The 13103-nt window shown below is 38.2% G+C and overlaps 2 protein-coding genes across 6 annotated transcripts in view; one reads left to right on the plus strand and one right to left on the minus strand.

Moving 5' to 3' along the window:
• The first annotated feature begins 1012 nt into the window (after nucleotides 1-1012).
• On the plus strand, nucleotides 1013-6596 carry LOC103710461 (uncharacterized). The gene is made up of 2 exons (XM_008796175.4): nucleotides 1013-1333; nucleotides 6297-6596. The coding sequence occupies exons 1-2, from the start codon at nucleotides 1172-1174 to the stop codon at nucleotides 6459-6461; spliced, it is 327 nt and encodes a 108-aa protein (XP_008794397.1). The 5' UTR covers nucleotides 1013-1171; the 3' UTR covers nucleotides 6462-6596.
• A 1085-nt stretch (nucleotides 6597-7681) lies between these two features.
• GEX2 (gamete expressed 2) overlaps nucleotides 7682-13103 on the minus strand; it is a 31864-nt gene continuing 26442 nt past the window's right edge. For 3 of the 5 annotated variants that reach the window (XM_089926279.1, XM_039127892.3, XM_026805945.4), the window contains 4 exons: nucleotides 12677-12833; nucleotides 12329-12489; nucleotides 11905-11996; nucleotides 7682-7898 (listed from right to left, as the gene is read on the minus strand). In XM_089926279.1, coding sequence (XP_089782405.1) covers nucleotides 7781-7898; nucleotides 11905-11996; nucleotides 12329-12489; nucleotides 12677-12833 — 528 coding nt within the window. In that variant the 3' untranslated portion in view covers nucleotides 7682-7780. Of the gene's footprint in view, nucleotides 7899-11249; nucleotides 11351-11449; nucleotides 11997-12227; nucleotides 12490-12676; nucleotides 12834-13103 lie in introns of those variants that run through there. The other 2 variants (XR_015971548.2, XM_088707700.2) reach the window with 2 other exon arrangements.

Raw genomic sequence — 13103 nt, forward strand, 5'->3', positions numbered from 1 at the left:
CATCAAAATGAGGGAAGGGAAAGGATCACCATTGAGGTTCATATGTATACGATACGTATCATGAACTCATGGAAAAAAAGAGCGCTTCATCTTTGTCTCCATCCTCTTCAGGATAGAAGGAGCCCGAGTGAACTTTGGATATGGATCCACGCGAGCATGTGTTTAGCCCTACATCGGCTATGTATTGGATTGATCTTGGATACTTATATGGAAATAAAAAATACAAATAATACTTTCAAACTAGCTTTTTAGGTGAGGTTTTGGATAATAACAAATAATATCAGAGCGAACTCGGTTCATAGCCTATATAAATTAGAGAATACCATAGCTTGGGCCTATTTGGGCTGACCGCGAGTAAATCAGAGTATATATATAATTGGATTTCTGGTACTTCTGATTGAATTTGAATGGATTCAGACTCTTAGCTTGATGAAGATGTTAGGGCTTAAATGGAGAGAGCAGACGATAACCCCAAATAGATGTATGTTTAGTCCAATATTAGCTCTATATATTTGATAGATCTTGAGTATTTATACAAAATCAAAAAACTCAAATAATACTTTTCAGCTAGGCTTCTTAAGATGAAGTTCTAAATCGCAACAATATATTTATATATTTTATACGTGTAATACACATTTGAAGAAAGAGATTACAAATCAATATTAAATCCTTGTCTCTGCTGCATTAAAAGTAGGATGCTTTCAAATATGCCATCTATTATTTTTAATCTAAAAAATACTTCTTTCATCTATAATCCAAGCAATATATAATTACAGAAATAGAATTAAAATCCTAGTTTCAAAAAAATAAAAGGTTCACCTAATATTATCATGGAAATAAATAGATAAAGAATGAAAAATATTGGCTTCCAACAAAAGAAGGAAAAAATTTAAAAAACAGGTTACAAGCATGCCAAGAATGTATTATAGCAAACATGAGGTAACATAAAGTCAAAAAAAATATGAATAAAAATCATACCAACTATAAATAAATAAAACCCTTTAAACCAAGTAGGACCGTAAACTCGAACCAAAACCCTTTAAACCCTAATCCGACGTTGCCATTCGAAAGCTTCTCGGATCGAAGAGGAACGAGAGGGGGAGAGGGAAGTGGTTTATCCTCCAATCTTTTTTGAGGGCTTGGTCCGTGATCAATCGAAGGAGAGAGCGAGATGAAGTCGGTAGTGGGGATTGTGGTGTCGAATAAGATGCAGAAATCAGTGGTGGTGGCGGTGGATCGGCTGTTCCACCACAAGCTCTACAACCGCTACGTGAAGCGCACCAGCAAGTTCATGGCCCACGATGAGAACAACAACTGCAACATCGGCGACCGAGTAATAATCCCTGTTGCGCTCTTTCTCTCTCTCATCCGCCTCGCGGATCGATCCCTTTTAACAAAATTTTCTTTTGTACTCAATTCCTTAGCTGATTTGTTTCTGTCTTTTGCTTGTTGTTCTATGTCTGTGAACAAGTCGGTTTTTTTTTATAATACTGAATTTGGGGTCTGTTTCTCTAATTCAGATTCGCATCTTTGTTTGTCTCTCGAAATGAAATTGTATTTGAGTTCTTTCACACAGCTTAGCTCATAGGCTTTTTCGTTAGTTTGAGATCTCTGGGACCCATTTTGGATGGGTGAATTTGAAAAAATGACCATCGTTGTATAGCGAATGGGCCAATGCATATTCATACGATAACAAACTTACAGGTGTGGGTCTGCATCATATCTCATGAATGGAATAGCAAAAGGACCATCTTTATATGGTTAATGGGATGATATGCTAATGATATTTTGTAATCCCATAAATTGATGGTTTTAAGAATTTATTGGTATACAGTTTTGCACTTCACATATTACCTTTGAATGTTTGAAGATTGTAAGCCTGCTTGGAGGTGAAGTTAGAATCCAAATTCATGGGTCAATTATCTGGAATAGATGGGCATTTTATCAATCTAAGGAATATCTATTTACACCAAATGTCTTATAAAGCACCGATGTAAATATAGTGGTTATTCATAATGATAATATGCTTGTCCGGTTGATAGAACCTGAGGTCTATTGTAGTGGTGAAGATGGGAGGAGAGGTAGGATGTAAAAGAGGGATGTGATGATTTGATGAGAGAGGACGTGAATCGTGAAGAGACTTTGAAGACAGATTTAGTTCAGTGGGTTTTCTTGTCAACTATGGCTCAACATACCACAATAACTTACATAGAAAATAGGCCACGACGTTAACTGAAATTCAATAACTTCTTCTCAACTTACAACTTAAAATTTAAAAGTAAACTCTGCTTTATCTTATTACTCAGCCTCTCATTTTATCCCATCTATATTAATAATGAAATTCTTCTAATAATATGTATTAATTCTTCAACTGGGAAGTTTCTCCTTTAAGCAAGACTTACAGTTGGTTATTGTCGAACATTTTGTGCAATAATTTTCATGTCAACTATTAATTTCTTCTAATAATTTTCATTATGGAACTCACCTGTCTCTTCACTTGCTTTGTTGCTTTTTATTCCTCTTCTGTTTTTTTTTTTCCTGTGTGGCAGCTCCAAGTTGAGCATGTTGATTCCTTACTTCCTCTTGTTCTGATGTTCATCGATTCTATTGCCTTTTGGCCCATCATTGCAATTTGATTTTCATCTCTAAGGTACAGTTCTTGACAAGCTCCTGAATAAAGTGAGCTGTCAAATTTCTATAATCACATTTTCTGTGAAACTTTGAATTCTTTGCTACATATCACGGAGTTGTTTACTAAAACAAAGTATTATGCAACCATTCGAAGAACAAACTTGTTAAGTAGTCTTATTAACCACAAGGAATGAGTGATGCAAGGTGATGCCATGAATTTTCTACTTAGGTTGCTGATCTCATAATGTTTTGCTTCTTCAAGATCATGCAAGCTTGCTTGCCAGAGAAGAACATATTCTTGAACATTCTTTTTCTTCTGTTTATCACTAATTCAATCATTGTGTTAAATAATTATTGGAATCTAGCATTCCTTGAGGCCGTGCAAAATATAATTTTGGTGTAAGTAAATTTAACTTGGATTGGGATCTAGTTTTTCGAGTCAAAAATTTCTTGTAAATGTTGATTGGTCCTGTCCTGTAATCATGAGTAAGAAGAGTTTCAACCAACCTATTATGTAGGGTTGATAAATGCGTGGCCTTTCTTGTTTAATTTAATCTGATCTTAGGGCTATGAAATTATATGATCAATTCAAAGTTTTCCATCGTGAACCTTAATTTCACATCAAAAGGTCTCAATTTTTGTTAAAGTTTTGAGATCTAATGATCTGAATACTTGATAGAGGAGTTTTATGGGTTTGTTGGGGAAGACGAAGAAGATTGTTAGAGTGATAAGATGCATACTCATAACAAAAATGTTCACCTGGAATCTTTTGAATGGACTTGTTGCTTAGTAGACTAAGTTGTTGAACGGATGATGTAAGAAGAATGTTGTGGAGGATGCTAGAAGAGGGAGGAGGCTTTTTTTGGTTGGATATCGTCATTATTTGGTTCTTCTGTATATGTAGATGTAGCAATACTTGCAGTTAAGCTTACAAGGTACATATAAAAGTGCAAAATAGATTATCACTAGTTCTTCGATTTGGAATAGCAAAACTCCACACATCAGTGACTTATCAGATGGATTTGAAGTTCACTTCTCTTATTGCATCTTTGAAAACAATAATAAGAAGCCTACATAGATCAATCTACAGCATATCTGGATAAAAGAACATGGGGATATGCTTACAAGTTGAAGAAGGTACTTTATGGCTTAAAGTAAGCTCTTTAAGCTTGTTATACTTGTGTAGATGCATGGTTATCTTGATCTCAGTGTAGAACTTGGTTGTCCCGTTATGCTATATTTGTTACTTCTCACATAATTGATGATGAAAGTGAGCTATTGCTTACATTTTCATGTTTAATTGAAATATATTCTATTGAAGCCCAGTTGCTGCTCTACTTTTTCTTAGAATTTTCCTTGTTAATCCAATTAGCATGGAGAATTCATCTAGCCATTGCCATTAACTTATTCACTCCAACTTTCTGAATTTTTCCATTTCTTCCGTGTTTTAAATTGTATCCTAATTAAACATATTGATAAACTGTTCTGTTTTTGAATGTATCTGAAGCATAGATCAAGAATGTAATTCTGCGTTTCAGTTTGTTTAGGATATGATGAGTCCTTGGTTTTAGAACTGATCAATATTCTCTTGAAATTGAAACTGTGCAATACTGGAATTTGAACAGTATGGCTGAAACTAATCCAAACTACCAGTGGATTATTAAACAAAAACAATCAGGAAATCTGCTTATGCCTCGCTTTGCTGAAGCATTTTGGTTCAGTGCTAGCAGTAGGTTTGTGAACCTAAATTGTTAAAACTTAATTTCGGTTTTTCTGTACTAGTTTCTATCAACTGCAACAAGAAGTTGTATGCACTTTTCTACATTAAAAGTTCATCCAGGTTTATAGTTTTCACAATTACGACTTATGAATGTGATTATTTACAATAGCAAAGAGCGATGTATCTAGCACAAAAATGATCCAACACTATCGCACAACTGCTAAAAAATTTGGTAGAAGTTTTTAACTGGGTTACACATTCAGAATTTTGAATCTGCTGTTGGTCTTACAAAGGACTCATTACTAAATAACCTCAGCTTCCAAGGCTTCATTTGACTTTACTTCATTTCCTGTCATATACTTTATTAGCTTGCTAAGACATCTGGTCAGCAGTTTTCTTGTCCCTGGCAGGTAGCACATTCTCTATCAATTTCCTTGCTCAACATCTTAGCCACTTAGCTGATCACTGCTTATAATACTGCACCGTTTGTTTAGTGTAAGTGGTTCCTCAAACTAGAGTTCACATAAGGAACGAGCAACCTAGGCATTTAACTAGTCCAATACGGCAGACTAGAGTTCCTCAACTCCTCCACTTTGCATTTTGACTTTGGCCTAGGGGTTGCCCTAGTTAAACATATGGAGTAGGAGTAGGCCTCAATTCTCCAGATCAAGATCTATAATCTCGGTATCAGATATCGTACTGGTACCTTACCGGTTCGATATGGTACGGCCAGTACGATATAGTATGCATCCTGTACCAAAATAGCCCTCTAACCATTTTTCGCAATTTTTATCTCGTTTTGCCAAGGTGTAAGTTGGTACACTTTGATATAGGGTGGTACAGCAGACCATGCTCCAAGCTAACTTTGCTAGATCCAACCTAACTTGGTTTAACCTAATCTAACTGGACTCGTCCGAACCAAGCCCAACTTGACTTGACCCATCCCAACCTATTTGGGCCCAACCAAGGAGAATCCTTCCAAATTAGATGGCATCAATTCAAGTGACCTTGTCCAACTAGACCTGGCGCAAATGGACATGACTCTACTATCACAATTTTGAAGCAAAACTAAATTTCAGCCTCAGTGACTTGCACTGAACAACACATTTGTTGTAGAAATATAATTCACCAAACTGCAGTTCACCAAATTCAAATGGACATGAAGGCATTGCTTTACTATTAAAAGGACTTGCAATTCCCTGGTTGGTAGGAGATGCTCTCCTTTATTCATTAACATCCTAGTAAGACCTGCATAGTGTCAACATGTTCTTGCCCCTTTGGAAGATTAGGAATATTGATTTAGGCAAAAGCTGGCTTTAGTGTCCCTGGTCAGTTCTATTGCATGTCAAACTATTTGTGAATATCAGTAGGGCTAGATCCACTCAACCAGCCATTTATTTAATTGATTTCATCCCCGTTTTCTAGATTAAGATTGATGATTATGATAATGATACTCATTCTTGGTCCATATTATCAATCATTGAGTTTGCTTTCCATGTAACAATAGAAAAATGAGAAAAGTGTTTTAACTTAAAAAGAGGAAGGGGGAAGAACGTAGTATCTATCCTCCGATGTTGACCTTTGGCTTTTCTGCAGGTCCATCACCAAGCCTTGAGTGAGTATACTTCGCGATTTTTCTGGAAGACTGGAACTTTTGCTAACGAGATGAGCCTGGATGTTGGGATTACTATATGATTTATTGGACTCTTCTTTTTATCTTAATTTGGTCATTGTTTGTTTACATTTGACTATATGCTGTCATAGCCTTGCAGAATTTCTTTTTGGATATGCAAAATGATATGGAGTCACCGAAGCGAGAAACTGTGAAGCTAGAAAGTAGCACTTATCTATTTGTATAATGGTCCTAGGAAACAAAAAAAACAATTTTTTTGCTTGTCTTTTTCTTTTTTTGAAACTTTTAGTTTTCTTTTGTTGTTCTTTTCAGGTTAGGCTGGATCCATCGAGGCCACTGAGCAAACGAAAGCACTGGGTTGTTGCAGAGATACTTCGAAGAGCTAAAATCTATGTTCCTCCGTCACCAACAGCTCCTGCTCCTGGTAGACCTGCAGAGGATCCCAAATCAGCTGAGACTATTCCTTCATCCTCCTAATGCCTCACAAATGGCAAGAGTATTGCAGTTACTTTGTCAATTGGCTAAATGTTTGTCCCCATCTAATGGCTGGAATCTTGTTCTTTTGTATGTCACCACAGATAAATGTACCATGAAGCAGAAACTTTTTTCTTTTGGTGTGTGTGTGTTATATTGTTCTTTAGCTTCCGATCCTCTGCCTTTTTAACTGTTTTTCAGTCAAATATGTTGCTGAAACCATGGTGGTCACCCCCGTTCCCCCAGGCAAAAGTTCCAGGTTTGAGTCTTGGATGGTGCAATCCCAAGCATTTCGGCCTGAGTGATTATGGCGGAAACTAAAAAACTGGAATTAGGATGAGGTGGTCGGATATCCATACCAGGACAGAATTAAACTTCTTTCTCAGCTGCATCAGAAGTTCAGAATGAAAATGAACTGTGCAGATCTCCAGCATTTGGAATACTATTACCATCCATCACGATCCACCACCGGAGAGGCTGACGAATATCCTCAGATTTCGGATATCCCATTCTCTTCCGCAGGGGCTGACGGCGGCTGAGTTGAATATCCTCGGATTTCGGATTTCCCATTCTCTTCCTTACGTTTGAAATGACGTGGTTGAGCTCTGCTCGAAAACCAGCATTCAACGGCATGGTTAGGATGCTCGGCTCCCCCGACCCGAGTTTTGAGTTCTGAAAATAGAATTTTCACTTCTCTTTCTTTTGGACGAATTTTGTAATGAAAACTTTCCTTTTCATTTTTGGACGAAAAGATGAATATTCCCTTGCATGATATGTTGGGCATTTTCCCTCCTTTTATATATAAAAAAATGAAAAAAAAACTTATCAATTTCAGTCTTTCCAGATCACACCGTTGGAAATACAGGTTTAAAAGTTTTGAATGGATGACACGGTTTAAAAGACGGAAATAACTAGTTAAATTTTACCTTCAGAGCCCATCTGATAAGCCAAAAGCCCAGGGCTCAAATTTAGACATCCTGATTCTGCCCATAAAGCCCTTCATCCATTCTCTCAGCTGTGTGTATATATATATGTGTGTGTGTGTGTGTGTGTGTGTTTGCGTAATCTTGCAGTAAATCCGAGCAAGACGGTGTATCCACCAAGTTCTGAAATACAATGGTAGGCCGACAATGGGCAGAATAGGCACTTACACATTCAGTTATTGGATCAACAGAAAGGAGATCAATCGACAGCCTTCAGAGACATTTGACGGCAGCAACAAATTTCAAAGAAATTGGATTTTAATATTATTATGTTACGATCTTTATAGATAGCTTACGTACACATAGCATCAGATGCCTCTCCACATGATCTCAGTCACTCTATCCCAGTTTCTGCCTCTCAATATGAAGAGGGATAGGCTGACGTCCACCATCGATGGATTGCGAGGACGACAGTTCATCCTTCCCAGACTCCTCACTTTCGTATCCTCGGTGAGACCTGAAAGTCCACAAAAAATAAACTCATGAAATCAGTATATGCAGAATAGATCAAGGCAGATTTGTGAACACCCTTGCGGATCAACCAATAGATCTAGTGTTGGGCAACGGGCCGTGCCGGGCCGGCCCGGCCCAGGCCCCCCGGGCCCAAGGACTAAACGGGCCGTGCCGGGCACGGCCCGTCCAGCACGGAACGCCAGCCCGGCCCGGCCCCAGGCCCGTCTATTGGCGGGCCGGGCCGGGCACGGCACGCCACGGGCCGTGCCAGGCACGGCCCGTAACGGGCGCAAACGGGCTGTGCCAGGCACGGCCCGCAACGGCTCCAGACGGGCCGTGCCTGGCACGGCCCGTCTGGAGAGGGGGGAGGAAAATAGCCGTTTCCAACGGCTATTTTCGGGAAAAAGACCCTTTTACCCCTCCCAACAGTCCAATAACGGCTGAATTGAGGGGTATTTTGGAAAAAAAAATTTTGGGCTTCTATAAATAGCCCATTCCTCCCTCATTCTCACCACACCAAACCAACTATTCTCTCCTTCTCTACTGCTATTATTTCTCTCTTCTAAAGTGCTCTTCTAGCAATTTAATTTTTAGTTTGTTCAAGTGCTACACAAGAGGAGGTTCCTGTTGAGAAGAGAAGGTCGCTTCTGTTGAGAGCACAAGAGGAAGCTCGGAATCTTGGCTCTGCCTCTGCCCTCCGACCCTCTACTCAATTCCTCCTTGCGGTTAGTTTTTATTTTTTGAATTAATCATAGATATGTCATCTTTTGAGGAAAGTCAGTTTGGCATTCCTCCTGTTTCTGAGGGAGAAGAAACTAATCCCCAACCCCATGTTCCTAGTTCCTCTAGAACTGGTGAACCGAGTAAAGATCAAACCTCTTCTCGTAAGAGGACTAGTGCTGTATGGAATGAATTTGATAGAGTTATGGTTGATGGAGTCTGAAAAGCTAGATGTAAAAAATGTGCCAAACTTTATAGTTGTAGTAGTAGTGGGGGAACAGGGCATTTAAAAAGACATCAAGAGAGTCATAGGATGCATGATTCTCATGCTCAAACTCAAAGTACCCTTAATATACAAGGGGGATTACTTGTAGGTAATTTTGCATATAATCATGAAAATCAAAGAAAAGCACTTGTAAAATGGATAGTTAAGGATGAATTACCTTTTAGTTTATGTGAATCTTTTAATTTTGAAGAATATGTTCAATTAAACCTACAACCTGCTTACAAAAGAACTAGTAGGCGTACATTTAGAAGAGTAGCTATGACTAACTTTTTAGCAATGAAACAAAATTTAATTGAAACACTTTCTACTTTAAATGTAAAAATTTCATTAACTTCTGATATTTGGTCAGCATCTGTAGGTAGTAATTGTTTTATTGCCATCACTGCTCATTATATTGATAATGATTGGCAATTAAATAAACGTATTCTTGCTTTTCGTGCTTTTGATTTTCCACATTCTGGGCAACAAATTTCAAATATCATTTATCAAACTGCATGTTCATATAATATTAATGATAAAATTATGTCTATTACTTTTGATAATGCATCTAATAATAATTCTGCTGTTGCATTATTAAAAGACTCATTGCATCCCATGTTAGATGGAAATTTATTGCATATTAGATGTGCATGTCATATCTTAAATCTTTCTGTTCAAGCTGGCATGGGCATGATTCAAGATGTGATTTCAAAAATTAGAAATGCAGTTTCTTTTATTCATGCTTCAAGATCAAGACTTCAAGAATTTAAGGAATTATGCATAAATCATGGTAAACGTTTTAAAAAATTTAAACTTGATGTAATTACTCGTTGGAACTCCACATATAGCATGATACATGATGCATACCCATATAAAAACTTATTAAGTGCATATATTAATGATCGTGGATTAGGCTTTACATTGTCTGAAACTGATTGGAAGATTTTTTGCTTAGTTTTTATAATGCTACCAATGTTCTTTCTGGTATTTATTATCCAACTTCATGTTCATTTTTACAACAAGCATATATAATTAGTCAAAAATTTGCAGAACATAGATATGATGATGTTTTAATGCCTATTATTGACCTAATGGAATCTAAATGGAATGAGTATTGGGACAAGATATGTCCTATGCATAACTTAGCTGCTGTATTTGATCCTAGAGTTAAATTAAATGGCGTGCTAATTTTACTTGATGCATACTCTGAAAATATGAATCAAGATTCTGAATCTGCTAAAGATGAGGTAAAACAACTTCTTTATGATATTTATGCTATATATAATGAAAAAATTCGTGGATCTAGAACACAAATACAAACCTCTATTTCTTCTTCTAGTAGTTCTCGTTCGTCATCTATTTTTTCATTCATTGCACAGAGAAGACACACACATGCTTCAAGTTCCTCTTCATCTTCTTCATCTTTAAGTAGTGAACTAGAATTTTATTTACGAAATAATCTTCATTCTGCATATGATGAAAATCAAATAGAGAATCTAGATGTATTATCTTGGTGGAAGAGTGTTAGAAATCAATATCCTGTTATGTCTGCAATTGCACGCGATATTTTAGCTGTGCCGATGTCCACGGTAGCATCGGAATCCGCTTTTAGTGCAGGTCGGCGTGTTCTTGACGAAAAGAGAAGTAGGATGACGGGCGAAACGGTGGAGATGCTTCTCTACTTCAAAAATTGGTTGGATGCTGAGGCAAGACTTCAAGATAAAGGTGGACATAATACAACATCCTCTGATGATGATGATACAAACACTACTGAAGACTGAAGATTGAAGATTGAAGACTGAAGAGTGAATACTGATTCACTGAATCACTGATGATTAGTAAGATTTCTTAATTTTTTATAATTGTACATTTTTATTGTATTCTGGAGGTCAGACCAAGGTCCAAACCTCGGCCCTTTCTTATTGTATTCTGGAGGTCAGACCAAAGTCCAAACCTCCCTTCATGTACCATTTTGATTTAAATTAATAAACTGGTAGGGGTCTATGCCAAACCCCCCACCAATGGTGGCTTTATATTCATAAATCCTTAGTTTTCAATATTTATTAATTTATTAAAAAAATTTATGAAGCATTAATTTTTATCGGGCCGGGCCGGGCCCAGGCCCGGACCGTGCCAGGCCCGCGGGCCAGCCCGGCCCAGGCCCTTATGGGCCGTGCCGGGCTGGCCCGCGGGCCTAGACCGGGCCGTGCCGGCCCAGGCCCGCGGGCCAGTACCCTGTGACCCAGCATGGCCCTCTCAAATGGGCCGTGCCAGGCACGGCCCGGCACTGTAGCGGGCGGGCCGTGCCAGGCACGGCCCGCTTCGTGCTGGGCCGTGGGCGGCCCGGCCCAGTGCCCAACTCTACAATAGATCCACTGCTACGTGGAGGCATCTCCCATGAAAACTGCACTTGCTAGTCAGTCCGTCCATTCAATTGAATTGACACGTCACGATGCATCGCCCAAAACTTCCTGAATGCCAAAAAGCGAAGGACCATTTAAGCGGCAAGGCGTTCAATTCAAGGCCCCCTTAGGAAGCGGCCGATCTAAAGAGGATTATGTTCGAACTACCTTGCCCATTTCTGGTGCTTGATGTCAGTTAGTTTTCCATGCAAGAAGTTCCAGCCAACATAAAAAATGCTGAGTCTTGAAAAGGAATGCTGAGATCGTGCAGCATATGATAATGCGCCAAAGAAAAAACAAGAAATTCGCATCTTGCTAAGGAGGGAAAGAATTTTATACGGGTACCATGTTTTGCCTGGACTTCATAACACTTTGACTTAACCATATTAATTGCCTCATATTATTGGTTAATAGAGAATCAAAAGTAGATTTGCCAGTAAGTCACAAAACGCTATGGGCTACAGTGCATAGGCTGTATCTCGATGACCATGTGACCTAATAAGCTAAATTGGCATGGCACCGGTACTTCAGATCCCAATGACAGATTGGCATTAGATCAACATTTCAAGCTCACTTGGTTCAACTTAAACAAGATAAAAATGCTGATGCTAAGAAACAAATACCGTTGACGAAAAGTCAAATGCTGGCTTTTGAGAGAGAAGGGGCTGGAACGTCCTTCAAAACACGTTGCGTTCTGGGATGATGCAACATTCATCTGCATGATGTTCACAAACTAATCACAATCTGGTATAGAAGCTAAGAGCTACACTCTTTCCAAATTTCCTAATCTGGTATAAAATTTAAACATAGAGAATACTAGTTCTACAAATCAAAATAAGAGATAAACATGTGGAAAAAATTATGGCAAGTAAAGTGTACTCTAGAATTTAAAGAAAGAAATTGTAGGAGGTAAATTTTTACATAACAGCTCAGATAAATTCTTTACTTTGTAATGAATTATAACAAATCCATGTCATTACACAAGTCCACACCATGAGGGCAGTTGACTTCAGTCGAAGTAGATATGGGAAACCAAGGAACACTCACAGTTTGGTGGTCAATATTGTCCTCTTTGGTAGTTCTTACATCATCAACACAATCACTTCTTTTCCTGTAAAGAGCTTTCATACATTTACAGATAAAAAGCAGAAGCACCCCACCAAGGAGAAGCATCATAATAATCTCAATAATTATTGCTGATCTAAGCACTGCGACATATCAAAAGAAAGATTAGTACATAGAAAAGCAATAAAAAAGGATGTGGAGGGAGGAGAGGATGAGGAAGGGGATGGTTGGTGGAGTTTCAGAGCTGGAGTCATCGTGGTAACTAGGTTTTTGGCAGAAAGATTATGTGAAATTAAATAATCAATAAGCACAAATATTAATAAGACTTACAAAGAGCTGTCATTGAATTAACTGGCCTTCTTCTAATAAGATTTACTGTAACCTCGCTGTAAAGTGGCGACGACATCATCTCTGTACAATCTGGATAACACCCATAATTCCCCATATCATTTACAGTCACAGTCAATATGTCATCATGGTTCCCACCCTGCATAGAAGAATAGTCTTCTTAATTTTTGTGGATTTAATGAGTTAAACATGATATGCTTACTTCCATATACATGGAAAAACTAAGGAGCAAAATGGTGAGCAAAAATACATCTTGGCATTTCCAATACAACCCGGTACTCTAAGGCTTTAGTTACCACGACAATAGAGCCATAACTGCTTTCAGATAGGATATTGAAGCCTGACTGTGATCACAAAATAAAATCATGAAATTTAAGGTTAAGTCAATAAGAGATCGCCACTACATCAC

The sequence above is a fragment of the Phoenix dactylifera genome, chromosome 11 (assembly GCF_051530095.1).
Source record: "Phoenix dactylifera cultivar Ajwa chromosome 11, Ajwa_hap1_PhDact_Kaust_v1.1, whole genome shotgun sequence".
Classification (NCBI taxonomy): Eukaryota; Viridiplantae; Streptophyta; class Magnoliopsida; order Arecales; family Arecaceae; genus Phoenix; species Phoenix dactylifera.